At 48.1% G+C, this 14,035-nt stretch overlaps 1 protein-coding gene across 1 annotated transcript in view; it reads right to left on the bottom strand.

The window, feature by feature from the left end:
- Positions 1-13,215, bottom strand: part of FOXN2 (forkhead box N2) — a 30,279-nt gene extending 17,064 nt beyond the window's left edge. Inside the window, exons 1-2 of the mRNA XM_066546291.1 lie at positions 13,197-13,215; positions 904-1,454 (exon numbers count right to left, since the gene is read on the bottom strand). Of these exons, the coding sequence (XP_066402388.1) occupies positions 904-1,440 (537 nt within the window). The 5' untranslated portion in view covers positions 1,441-1,454; positions 13,197-13,215. The remainder of the gene's footprint in view (positions 1-903; positions 1,455-13,196) is intronic.
- Positions 13,216-14,035: the final 820 nt, after the last annotated feature.

Below are 14,035 nucleotides of genomic sequence, written 5' to 3' on the forward strand. Positions count from 1 at the left end.
TAAGTCACAGCCAGCTCTTTGAGGAACACAATGGGGAATGAGAGAGGGAGGAAGAAAGTCACTAGTAAAATCATATAAATCAGAAGAAAGACCTTGTACAGAAAAGAGCATCCTTGACTTTAAAAAGTGCGTGTGTGCACCACACAGAGATGCACATCTTATCTTATGACAGATGTTAAAGCATTACAGTCCATTAAATGCAGGAATTAATATAGTTATTGGAAAGCTAGAGCTGTGCTAAGTGTAACAGGAGATCACAAGTGGAAGAGTCAATTTAATATCTGAGAAAGCTGTTGGACTGAGGAACACTCAACCATGCACATCCAGTGTGCCCACAAGCAAGGGCACCTTGCAGGGGACCGCATCTGCACCCAGAGGGGCAACATCCCTGCTAGCCAAGCAGGGAAGCTGGTTGGCATCCCATAATCTGCTCTGCTTGCCAGTGCAACTGTAGCCATGGCCATGCTGGAAAAGCAGGGAAGGAAGAACATACCCCAGAATTTCAGCACTGGGAAATAGAGAAAGCACTACTTTAAGAGGCCTCCTCAAGAAGAAATCCTCAGAGAGTTATCTGAAATTTCAGGCTGGTTATTGCAGGCTAATAAAATTTTAAGTAAATGGAAACAAGAGTCCTTTGCAATTGTATGTGTGCCACATTTTAAAAGGATGCACCACAGCTGGGTGTACCTAGGTGAACAATAAATAACAAAACCCAGTGCCTTTTGTCATCCTGTGATTCCACAGAAGCAGCATTTCCAAAGCACCCCCATCTGCAAATAAAGTGTAAAGAGGACACGGTGGGGTGGAAACAACCCAAACTAAACTGTGCTCAAGAACAACAGAACCTTCTCCATTTCTCCCTGATTTTCCAACCTGCTCCACCTCCCTCCTGCCGGGTCTCACCTTGCCATGGCTTTTCTCCACCTTTCGGAAACACTTGTTCAAGGAGAGGTTGTGTCGGACCGAGTTCTTCCAGCCAGTGGGGGCCGTGGCAAAGTAGGGGAAGCGCTCCAGGATCCAGCTGTAGATTTCCTTGACTGGCAAGCTCTTGTTGGGGGACTGCTCAATTGCCATGTAAATGAGAAGGCTGAAAGAGTAAGGGGGTTTGGAAGTGGAGGATTTTTTCTCAGGGTTCTGGTAGCAGGATGGTGAGAAGGATGGCACGCTGTCCCCCTCGATGTCGTACAAGGGGCTAACAATGGGAAGGCCCTCGCTGCCGAGGCTGAAGTTTGTTAGCAGGTTAGTACTTTCGTGCAGCCAGTTCAAATTTGTGAGCTCATCGTCTGCTGAATCTCTGTCCACCACGGTGGCCTTTGGCTTGCCGGCGTGGCCCGTGTCGGGCAGGCTGCCCATCCCATGGCACTGCCGTAGTCCCGCGGCTTTTTCTGCTCCCGGCGTTTCAGCTTTCTTATCCGGAGTCATCCCAGTGACTGGACCCATTTAGCTTGATTGGTCTGCAACAAAGGAGGTGGTCAGAAATCATTGCAAACTACCACAGGCACGCTCAGCAGGAGCCCACCAAACCCAAGCACGGGGCTGCACCATCCCCATGCTGTGCACGAACGCTGAAGCCACTGGTGAGAGCCAGGGCCCAACAGGAGCCTCCCAGTAAATTCATGAGCATAAACTCCCCTTGGTTTATAAGCAGAGCTTATGAGTAGCACTTGGAAACGGCTGTATCTATCTAGAAACACCAATTCAGACACAGAAATAATAGCTATTTTCATGTCAACACCTGAAACCTGGAAAAAACCTTAACAGGTAGGATCTAATCCATTCAGATGTCACACTAACTCTTAAGTTACCCATTATATTGTAAACTGACCCTGATTAGAAGCGTTTGCCTTTGGTGTCCAAATAGTGAAAAAGGAATTGCAAAACTTAAATCAGAAAAAGTCTATTTGTGGTCTCAGTGCCAATGAAATCTTTATAACCCCTACAACTCACAGTCATTCTCAAGTGCTGCTGCCTGTTTCTACCAGGGGAAGATCTGGCCAGCCTATCTGTTCATCACTTGTGTCCCACAGAGCTGCCTGGGTCCACAAGACCTTTCTGCCCTCCTGCAAGGGCTTGCTGCCCTAACCTGGGCTTCCCTGCAGAGCAGAGAGTGCTGGGACCAATTCTCAAGAGGAAGGGACCAACCACTGGGGGTGGCAGCTCAGATCTGCAGGAGCAATGGCTCACCACTTAGATAAAAAAGTCCTAGAACAACAAAACACTAAAACCCTAATCATAACATTATTATCTTTAAAACACTGCCACTCAATGCAAGGTCTAACAGGCCACCCATGCTTTGGAGGCATTACATCAACAGACACCACCTTGCCTGTAGAGTTTCAAAAGGGGTCTTCTAGCAAACTGTGTTATGGGAACAGCAGTTTTCTTCCTGCTGATGTGAGCACTGTACAGATTTGGGGGGTGTACTTGCACACACACATGTACCCTACAGACATAAGACACTCCAACCATGGATGCAGCTCATAGTTGTAAATAGCACAGCGCAAAGCTGAGGTTTGTATTAACTGTAAAAAGATCCAACAAAACAAGCAAAGAAAAACCCAAACCCCATTCCAGTTCCCTGTCCCTGTAAGCACTATCATTCTGGCTTCATGCTCCAGCTCCCAGTGCCAGAGCTCAAGATGAGGACAGTTTCCATATCACATCTCACCAGACAGCTCTACACAGTTACTGCACGTTTTCTTACCCCAGTTTGCAGTAAACACTTGTCTCCTTGCTCTTGCATCTCCTCCTACCAAGGGCCCACTGCCTGGCTGTGCCAGCCCCAGGCCCAGCCAGCTCCAGCCTGGAGCCTCACCATGTCCCTGGCAGAACACTGCCCAGCCCCCTTGTTTTGGAGAAGGGGAGCAATATCTGCAATGGAGGAGTGACACAGAAAGGCAACAGGATAATCCATCCCAACCCTGCCAGCCCCTGCCTGGTGCCAGGCAGTCATGAGGTGCAGAATTTGTATCTCCCCCAGGAAACACACAGTGTTTCCACCAGCAATTTTTGTTTCTCTCTTCATCTGCTCATGCACTCTTGCACCAGCTATTGCAAAGCTGTGTTGACAACAGCACCTGGACTGATGCTTACCAGTAGCAGTGTTGGAAAACATGCATAAATTTTTCACCTTATGTTTCTTATTTCTATTAAGTGCACGGATGGGTATGATTAACTACCAGCTCAGTCAGTATTATAAAAAGAAAAAAAATTAAAGCAAAGTGAGCTGCTCAAATAGCTGGTCAAAAATAGCTTTGCTCTCCCTATGATTTACTTCTCCCCCAAGGCACCAGAGCAGATTCATATTGGCAGTCAGAGATGGCTGCCTTTAAACACAGCCATATATACATATGCTCATGTCACTTCTTCATCCTTTCTTAAATTAAAAAAAAACAACAAGCCAAACAAAGAGCTAGTGATAAAATTCATACAGTGAGACAAACCCCAACTCTGCTGCAACGTGAGCTGCTCTGTTCTCTTTCTAATCATTAACTTTGCCCCCTGGTTGAGCACCTCTTTAGGCAGCTACACAGGAGCTTACACCTCCCAGCCGTGTTTTGGTAATTTTAGCTCCCGGTTCATGTTGCACGAAATCTCCCTTTACAAATCTTCCGTCAGCGTGGCAGATCAAGAGCACACACATGCTGACACACACATGCAAGTCTGAGGTCACTGTATTCTTTTCTTAGGGGAAAGGGGGCAGTGAAGTCTGCTTTCAACACAAAAATGGCCTGGGCACACTCAGTCTTCTCAAAAATATAAGGGAAAAAATAGAACAACTGATGAAACTGGCACTTATAACCAGGAAGACTTTGTGGTGTCAATGCGCTATTTGTTTGCATGCTACTGTATTATAGAAGAGAATCATTAGCATATCTAATGCCCTACATGAAAATAAAAATTATTTGCAGGTAACATAAATAATATTATTAAATATTATAAAGTTATAAATATTATAAAAAGTAAATAATATAGGTTAGTGTCACATTTCTTAGATGCATTACAAAAATCCACATCTCATTACCTTCTTTCCCTAGTTCACCACCTCACACACCTCCTACATGAACATATCATAAATTAATTTCTTTTTTCTAGAATGGCATAAAGGCCATATTAGACTATTATCAACTAATAAATAAGAAAAAATAAAATCACAGGAGCAACACTAATGCCACTGGAGCATACCTGAAGGCACACAAGTCCAAAACCCCTCTTCATTCACAGAGACCCTTAATTGACATCCAAAATCCACAATTTTTTTCTCCATGTGTGTTCTGACTGCCTATAAACAGGCACAACTGTGAGAACACAGCTTCCAAGATGCCATTTTCAAGATTACTTCCAATATTTGGGGTCTAATGGTTTACATGGGTCATGGAATCCACCAAACCATCTCTGCTGTAAGCTGGCAGAGCTTTGTGCTCAGGGATGGCCCTGCAGAAAAACCACAGTAAGAGCAAGGAGAGCAAAGTGTGAGAAGGAAAGAGCACAGCAGCAGCTCTCCAGTGCAGATGTTTTGATAATTCCCATGGGGACAGCCCCAGCCCTGTAAGCAGAGCCAAGAAGGCAACCTCCAGCCAGGCAAATGCAAAATCAATATGATTTAAGCACACCTCTGAAAAACATGCAAGAGTTTGTGCTCTGCCCATGTGCTTTACCCTACCAGTGAGTACAGAGTGACACAGCACACTGCTCTTCACTGGTACTAACACTTCCAGCTGGAAGCAGAGCCTCATGCATCCCAATCCTAAGGAACTCAAGGATCTATCTCCTGTTGGTACCTTGAAAAGAAAGGCCAAACAAAGCATTCACTTCTCAAATGCTCCTCACAATGGAGGTGCACATCATCTTGCATTGGTAATTACAGACAGAGGACTATGATTCCAGGGTAAGAAGATTAAAAGGCTGCCAAGTCAACTGAGGCTGCTCAAATAAAAGTTAGGATGCATCAGAAAAGAGGTGAGAGACACAACCTTCTTCCAGCAGTCTGATTTTTGGCATCACATAAAAGCCAGGAGCAGACCTCCCTGCTAATCCATGCCAGTCCAGCACCCAGAGCCCAGTGAAGACCTGCTCCTCCAGAGCACTCATGACCCAAGCAGCAGAGCCCAGGTCTGAAGAGGCTGACTAAGGCTGCAGTGTACCAAGGCAGCAGCCCAGAGAAGCACAAACAGATGAGAGGAGACTCCATACCTCAAGAAAAGGTAATATTCTTTGCAGCCTTCTCTCAAACTCACTGGAGAGCTAAGTTTGGGAAAGGTGATGAGCACTGACAGGTCCTCAGCCTAGCAGAGCACACCTGGGTTAAACCAGGTTTGTGTGCTCCCACAAAGACCCCAGCTATGACTGAATTTTGATGGAAGAACTTCAGCATTGCTATGTTCTGCCACAGGAGCAAAAGCTTTGATGTGTGAGCACTTAATGAAGACAAAGCTGCTTTAATAAAGGCCAACCATGTAATGAAACTGGAAGTCCACTTGAGCAGATCCTCAGGAAAGCAGGGAAGCATGTTTACTTTGCAGCAGCCCTTCTTGGGAGAAGTCTCAGCTCCAGCAGAATCCAGGCCAAAAGGACAAAGCTATGGCAGATGACACCATCCCACCAAAGGTGACCTCCTCCAAACTCAGCAGCATTGCAGGTGTAAGTGTGCAGGTATCATTTCAGTGGCCACCACACTTGGACTCACTGAACTGGCAAAAAAGAATTCAGCCTTTTTGTCAGAGGGTGCCACAGCCCTGTCCACACCAAGTTAGCATGAAAACAGAGCTGCTCTTGCTGCTTGATCCTTCTTTACAGTGGCATCAGATGAAAGGTGCCCTTTTGGCACCTGCACAGCATCAGTGCCCCAGGTTAGGACAACCTTCTCCACAACTAAATGCACCTTTTTGTTTCTGCAGGACCAGCCAAGCAACTAGGTCACCTCTGCTAATAGTGGGAAGACCTGGAGCCTGCCAACAGTGCAGTGATTTCCCTCCAGGTTTAAAAATAAAAATAAAAATAAAAATAAAAATAAAAATAAAAATAAAAATAAAAATAAAAATAAAAATAAAATCTTACCGTGCATTGCCCAAGTCTGAAGAGTGGAACATAATTTTAATCCAGGAAAAAAGATTTTCAGCCATATCACACTTAATGACAGCAGCTCTGCACCCACTCTTTGCACACCAAGCTCGGGGTGTGCACCCTTAGTTACAGAGCCAGGCAGTTGTGCTTTACACCCAACTTCTGTCCCAACACAAACAGGCTCTGTGAGAGGATTTAAGACAATTGGTATCTGCTTTTGCATGCAAACAACTACTCCAGTAGCAAACTCCTCTATTGATTTTTCATATTCCCTTGCATCTACAACACGCATCAGGGCTTGTCCTGACTCAAATACATCAATATGTGTTGTCAAAACAGCCCAAGAATTAGACAGATAAATGACTGGCACTGCTCGCCTACCCAAGCTGAGGATAAACTTCCAAGTCATTGGGCACATAGCACAGGACCAGCTACAAGTCTTTGCATGTTGGAGGGAAGAGCAACAGAAAACCAACAAAAACAACAAACAAAATAACCCCAACAAACAAACAAAAAACCCCTGGCACGACTAATGCAAACCCATCAATAAAAAGCACCCATCTGCCTGACCAGGAGCATTAAAAGGATGACACCAAACCATTTTGCCCTCCACTAATTCAACCTTTCCCCCCATCATCTCCCTTGTGTGGGGCTGCCCATGCCCTGCACACCTCCCAGCCCTGCTGGAGGTCAGCTGAGACCCTCCCCCAGCCCTGAGAAAGGCCTATATTTGATTATAACACTACATGATGTCACGTATCCAAGACAACTAAAGGCATTACAGTCTTCTGAGGATAAAAGCACCTCTCAGCCACAGACTTCAGCAAGCTGGGACCCAGTGTCTGTGGAAGAGATGAACCCCTGGGTGACAAAGGACACACAGAGATGCTCCCAGGGGCAGCACCTGCAGCAGGCAGGGCCCTTCCTGCTCTTCCTGGCTTGCAAAGCTGAGGAAAATTAAAAATAATGGGTTTAAAAAAACATTAGAAAGGGCACTTAACACCTTCTCAAATCCAGACTGAAAATAAAACCCATCAACCAAAGAACTTCTGGACCAGCCAGAAGCTCAGGGGCTTCATTTGAACCTTGGCATCAGTGGGCTCAAAGAGGAAGAGAGCTTTTCCAGAATTTGCAGAAATACTTCCAAAACTCTCATGTCAATGTTCTCCCACACCACGTGATATAATTAAAGGCAGGGTGGGGGAAAAAGTAACAAAAACCAATTCAAAGGTCCAATATAAAGAAAATTTAAGAAATCCTGCAATAGGGAAGGGATTAACAAACCCTTATCATAGCCCAGGAAGGGGCAGGGAGCAAGAGGAAGATTTCATCTAACTTTTTTTCATTAAAGTTTGCATTTTTTAATTGAATGCATACATATGCACACACATAAGTGGGTTTACAAATATCTGAAAGGAAAATTATATGTGAGCTCAGACATGCCCTGACCCCATCCAGACCCTGTACACGACCCAGAGCCTCTGGAACATTTATTCCACTGCTGTCTTCAGAGACTTTGCAAATGTGAAGCTTTTCCAAAGGCTGCAGTCACTGTTGGACCTGGCTCCCCGTGCCTCAGATTTAAAACATGCACATAATAACAGTCTAAAAGAGAAATTGGGACATGAAAATAATATTAAAAAAATAAGAAAGCCAAACAAGCAGTGAAATTTAACTATTAAGAAAAACCTTTGGTAAGGCACAAATAGGAGAGGGGAGGGAAATAAGTGCTTTCAAGAAAAATTATTTACAGCCAATAGCTTTTCAAGAGATGCTTACAGGTCATTCTCCTCAAATTCAATACTGTGCTTGCTAAGTGGACTAAAATGCAAGAAAATGTAAACCACTGATATGTTCACAAGTGAGCCATTTGAGCAAATGACTTGCAAAATAATTCTGATGCTAATTCCCTTTCCAGGGTAACCTTTCTGTGTGTTTCCCTACCATCCTCTTGAAACAGAAGTGAACATAGCTACATTTCAGCTGGTGTCAGTACCAATTTACCAATGCTAGAAAACATAAAGCTATCTTTTCCACACAGCTTTTCTGCCTTTAAAGTACCAAAACTCCTGATTTCCAGTGGAAAACCAACAACTTGAAGCTTCACCCCAAGTGACCCTTTTGCAAGATTTAACTGGAAAGCCCCACTGGAGCTGTATCACAAAACCACATTACCAGTACAACTTGGTGACTGCAAAGCTGTCCCCACTTGCTGCTTCCCAGCTCCTGCTCACAAAGTGCAAGATTTCCTCCAGAGCCCAGGGAAGGCAAAGCAATGCTCTTCACTGTGCTGACCTCCCTGGCCAACTTGCTTTTAATTTTATCCCACCAGTGTGGAATTTGGCTTTCTGTTTAAACAAAGAAGAAAGCAAACAAAAAACCCTCCTACTTTTGACTACTTGACATCCCTAAACCAAACCAAACTGGCTGATAACTGGTCTGGGGATGATCCTCACACACCACAGGACAAGGGACAATGAGTGGATGCTGCTTAGGAGGAAGCTTCTCAGCTCCCACTCCTCCAGCTCTACTTCATGAAACTCTTCCAGTCATCTTCCCAGCTCCCACTCCTTCAGCTCTACTTCATGAAACTTTTCCAGGTGCTGAGCTCTCTTCATATCCAGTACTCAGCTTTTAGGCAGCCATGTACTTGCCCCAAAATCTAAGCACAAAAAACCCAGTGACACTGCTGAAAAGAAAGCAAGCACGGGACCACACTTAAACTGGGAAACTAAAAGTAGTGACAAACTGCAAGATAGGAATGCACTGAATATAACCTTAGAGAAGACACCAAGACTGAGTGTGCAGAAGAGTAGGGGTGGGTGTTGATGCCTGCAGTAGTCAATTTAATGGAATCCCTAACATTCTCCAACCCTTGAGGAAATGTAGGGAGCACTAAGTCTAGTCTGAACATAACCGGAAAACAATTTAAATGCACTCAGCAAAAAAAAAAAAAAAGTCAAAATCCACACCATTGACTTTCAGTGTAAGTATTCCTATCTGCACAAATTACAGGCTTCTCTTAAAATGGTCCTGGTGCCCCTGAGCAACCACTCAGTAAAATGGGCATTCCTGCCCCAAACACAGCTGCCATGTTTCCCAGCTGCTGACCATACAGGCCAGCACTGAGCACTCAACAGCACCCTCCCAGCCTGGAGTGACCCAACCTCGTGCTCCCACAGCCATAGTGTTTTACAGGGAGCAGGCAGAGTACCAAGGGTCATAAAGATGCTGGCTGGCATCAGGCAGTACTTCTTCCATTCCATGTGATTTATTACCCAAGCACTGTGAGATGTCTCTTCTTGCTGACCTAAATTGCATTTTGGAAGCACCATGGAACATCACTATGTGCCTTTACCCAGCATGGTGAGGATGAGATGGAGAGCTCATGGAACTGGTGCCTTTACCCAGCATGGTGAGGATGAGATGGAGAGCTCATGGAACTGGTGCCTGTACCCAGCATGGTGAGGATGAGATGGAGAGCTCATGGAACTGGTGCCTGTACCCAGCATGGTGAGGATGAGATGGAGAGCTCATGGAACTGGTGCCTGTACCCAGCACGGTGAGGATGAGATGGAGAGCTCACGGAACTGGTGCCTGTACCCAGCACGGTGAGGATGAGATGGAGAGCTCACAGAACTGGTGCCTTTACCCAGCATGGTGAGGATGAGATGGAGAGCTCATGGAACTGGTGCCTATACCCACTGTGGTGAGGATGAGATGGAGAGCTCACCATCACCCAGCACCATCACCAAATCAGCGGGTGCAATGTGACAGGGAACAAACACACACCTATCACACATAAAGATCGAGCCAGGAAAAATGTGAAGCAGCATCCCAAAGGTCTCTTGTGTCCTCTCTGCAAGGCAAGGCAGCCATTGGATCTGGAAAGAGACACCCCAGATGCAGCCACAGGGAGCCTCCTCATGTGGACAGGGTTTGCAAGCAAGCACTTGTCAAGAGCAGAGCAGGGCTCTGCCGTGAGTCACGCCAAGCTGCAGGAAGTTGCCCAACACCATTTCAGTGGTGGAGTGGCAGCACACGCACACCAGGATGAGGCACTCACTGCCTCCATCCACTTCCCTCAGGAAAAGTTACCAGCAGTGCAGTGACATCCTTACACAAAATGCACTCGTTTAGCAGGAGGGGAGGAACAGCAAATGCTCAAGGAGCCAAAGGGAATAACCCAGAAGTTGCTAAAAGGTTGTGAGTGTTCATCGAGACTGCTGACAGCCATTTACTTATGGAGAATAGAGCCTGCTTTCCATCCATTTCCATCCATCCAGGCAAGAAAAGCTGTGTTTCACATAGCTTGTTTTGCACCACAGCAGTGCAGTAAGAATATCCCAGAGCAGGGAACAGCATCAAGAGATGCATGGCAGCAGTGGCTGTGGGCACACCATCACTCCTCCCAGCGCCCATCCTTTCTGCCACCTCGCTGGCTGTAATCCCTCTGTGCAGCTCTTTCTGATAAGGTATCACAAACCTGCACATGGAAAAAGTCTTCTGAGAGCCTGGGGTACTTCCTCTCGTAAATACCAGCTCCTTTTAACCCCAGCAATGAGTAGGCAAGGTGGAATTGACAGAGCAGGAAGGGGGAATTACAGCCCCAGAGAAACCAACATGAAAAATTCTGCTGCTGTTATGGGAACCAACAGCTCTGCATGAGAACCACATGGCTTTCTCACCAGTTTGAACCATACCCATGTAGAGCATCTTCAGATGCCAAACTATCTCATTCACCAGGAAGGTTTGCTTTTGCTCAACGTGTCAGGTTTTCAAATCTATTGCACTGAGTGGAACACAGCCTGTGGTTAATAGAGATGGCAAAAATCAGCCTGATATGTCCCTAAGCCTCTGTCTTGTTTCCAAGGCACTCCACTCACTTGCCAGGCAGTACTTCTCCTTCAGCAGGACCATTACACACCCCTCTAGCTGCTCCATTACTTACTGGACTGGCATGTCCTGACACAGAGAGTTGCTGGCAATGCTGGTGCCCTCAATCCCAAGCTCTCTAGAGGAGACTGAAAGGCTCCTCGAGCAGAAATTCTGTGGGGGCTGGAGCTGTTGAGGCAGCACACTCCTTAACTAGTGCCCCCTTTAGACAAAAAATACCTTACTTCTGGGCTGAAAAATCCCTGAGGAGGTCCTTCAGCACAGCCCCAGCAGCAGTACCCCCAAAGCAGGTCACAATTTCATCCTCTGGTCCAGACACTCCCAACAAAGACATCAACCAAGTTTTATTCCAGTAATCCACATGCCTGGATTGATACAGGGCCAGTGCTTCCAGCTCCCTTCAGGACCTGCAGTGCAGCCAACAGAGCATCTCCACCACAGTCTGCAAGTGTAGACACTGTGCACAGCAGCACTGCTCAGTTCATGGGCACATCTGATAACAAACAAAAAATACTGAAAGCACAGAAAAGCCCTATACGTATTTCAGGCAACTCAAACACACAAAGTGAGAATCACCACCTCCTCTCTATTTCTACAAAAGTTAAGTGGCACAGCTGGACACGAGTGAGCCCCCAGCAGAAGCTGATCTGCTGCAGCAGTGTGGCTGAGCTCAGAGATAACACACCCTGGCACCCGGCTAAGTTCATCAGGTCGAGCCCTGGGCTGCACTAATTGCTACTACAGAGCTCCGACTGCCTTCTGCAGAGCTTGGGAAATGTGAGTAGGCACCTGCCAAGGAAAGGAAAAAAAAAAAAAACAAGCAACCTTCAAACTACTTCAAGTTTCCTGACGTAAGATAACTGCAGCTGAATTTTTCTTGCATAGATGTAGCACCACACCAGACTTTAAGGAGGGGTAAAAAGACCCCAATCCAAGAAACACAACTGAAGTTAAATGATTCATATGTCAATATATTACAACCCACCTATTACTAAATTTATCTGAATGTAAGCCCGCCAATAACAAGAACTGGAGAGTGCCTGTGTGCATATAAACGTGGTGAATTATATATAAAGTTATCTTGATTTCATAGATTAGGCACAAAGCTAATCAAAATGCTTTCTCAGCATTTAAGTCTACCATAATTCAGCACGTTTAACTCCACATTTAGAACACAGCATCCATCCACAGGCAGGCACCTCGGCAGGAACATGAGTTTATCAGTTCCTCTTCAAGGTTTATTTTATTTCTTTGTTCCTTTTACTCTTTGTTTGGGCCCTGTCATAATCCAAACCCTCACCAACAAAAGGCAGTTTCCGCTCCCACAGAACCTGAGCAGCAAGCCCGCCGGTGTGTCCAAGCAGGAGCAAGGCAGGAAGGCAGTGGGATGCTGCTCCGCTGCTGCCGCCACCAACTCATCGCCCAACTTCACCAAAAAACCCCGAAAAAGATGGGAAAACTCCGAAGGGCCACGTGCAGATCCCAGCCTGACCCCGAGCACTCCGCCAGCAGTTTCCTGGATTTTACCCCAAAACGCGGGAACCCCGGAGCTCCTCTCCCACACTGCCCTCAGCTCCGCAAGCCACGGACGCTCCGCACATCCCTGGGGGCTTCCCGCCGCTCCGGGGACAACGGGGCGCGGCGGAACGAGGCCGAACGCGTCTTTATTTCACCGAAGGAAGCGCCTGGGTCTGACGGGGGTGACCCGGCGGCGAGGGGCACGGCGGGGCCGCGCTCCCAGGTGCCGGCCGCGTTTTCCATCCCCGCAGCTGGAAGCGCGCAAGGAGCGCGGGCTGGCCCCACTCCGGGAGCGCTGAAGGAGGGGGGGGGGGTCACCCGCGTACACCCCGCGGGAGGGCGGGCGGAACCTCCGCGGGGCCGCGCCGGGAGGAGGAGGAGCTGCGGGTGCACGGGGACCCCCCCGTTCCCACGCACCGGCACCGGGAGCGGCTGGAGAGGGGAAGCGCCGCCTCCGCGCGTTGTCCCCACGCGGGGAATGAGAGGACACCGGCCACACCGCCCCCCCCGCCCCCGCCGCTTCCCCGGCACCAGCGGGACCCGCCGCCACACTCCCCGCGCTTTCCCCCTTCCCCCACGAAACCCTCGCGGAGCGTCGGGAACAAAAAAAACTCACCCCCCAAACCCAGGGGAAAGCCGAGAGCTAAACCCGAGGGAGGCGCGGGGGCAGGGCGGGCAGGCGTGGGGCCGCGGGGGCGGCGGGCGCGGGCGGCACTCACCGCGGTCATGAAGCCGCGCGGCCGGCGGCGGACACAATATGGCAGCGGGGGGATGTGTCAGGGAGCAGCTGCTCCCTGCGCAGCGGCGGCGGCGCCGCCCTCCCGCTCCCCATGGCAACCGCGAGCAAGCACGGCCCCCCCGCCGCCGCCGCCACCGCCTCCTCCTTCCCGGCCGCCTTCCCTCGCTCCCGCCCTCCCCCGCCGCCGGCACCGCTTCTGGCACCGCCGCCGGGGCCGGGGCCGTGAGGGCTGGGAGCGGCTGAGGGGCTCCGCGCCCCGCCTCAAAAAGTTCCCCTTCCCCCCCCCCCCCCCCGCCCAGAAATACCACCCTTTCTAAATTTTAAAAATTTTAAAATAGAAGTGCAGAAACCTTCCTTTTAGTTTCACTTCCCTTCTTTATTTATACATATATATACTTTTTTTTTTTTTTTTTAAATCTTCTTGACGAAAACGAAGCCGCCGGCCGCCGCCGCCGTGTTTGCCCTGCCTTGCAGCGCATTGCCGTCCGCTTGTGCTTTCGGCTTTCCAGGGCAAGAGCTCTGCTGTTCGCTCCCCGGGCTTGGACAGCCCTGCACGCACTTGCAGTTTTACAACATCATAAAGAGGAAGTTCCTTGTCTTCTTTCGGAGCTGATCTTACACTGAAAAAAAAAAAATGTTTAATCACTTTCCCAAGGTTTCTTCACCTTCTGAAGAATACAGCTGAAGCTTGCCTCGTGATGACTTGTGGTAATTTTATTTCTAAGGAAGGATGGGAATGCGTCTCAAGGAAATTCCTCCACTCCACCTTAGGAGGAACTACTGGTTGGGTTGTTTCTTTTTTTTATTTGAAACAGTTTC

Source organism: Molothrus aeneus, chromosome 3, assembly GCF_037042795.1.
Source record: "Molothrus aeneus isolate 106 chromosome 3, BPBGC_Maene_1.0, whole genome shotgun sequence".
NCBI lineage: Eukaryota > Metazoa > Chordata > Aves > Passeriformes > Icteridae > Molothrus > Molothrus aeneus.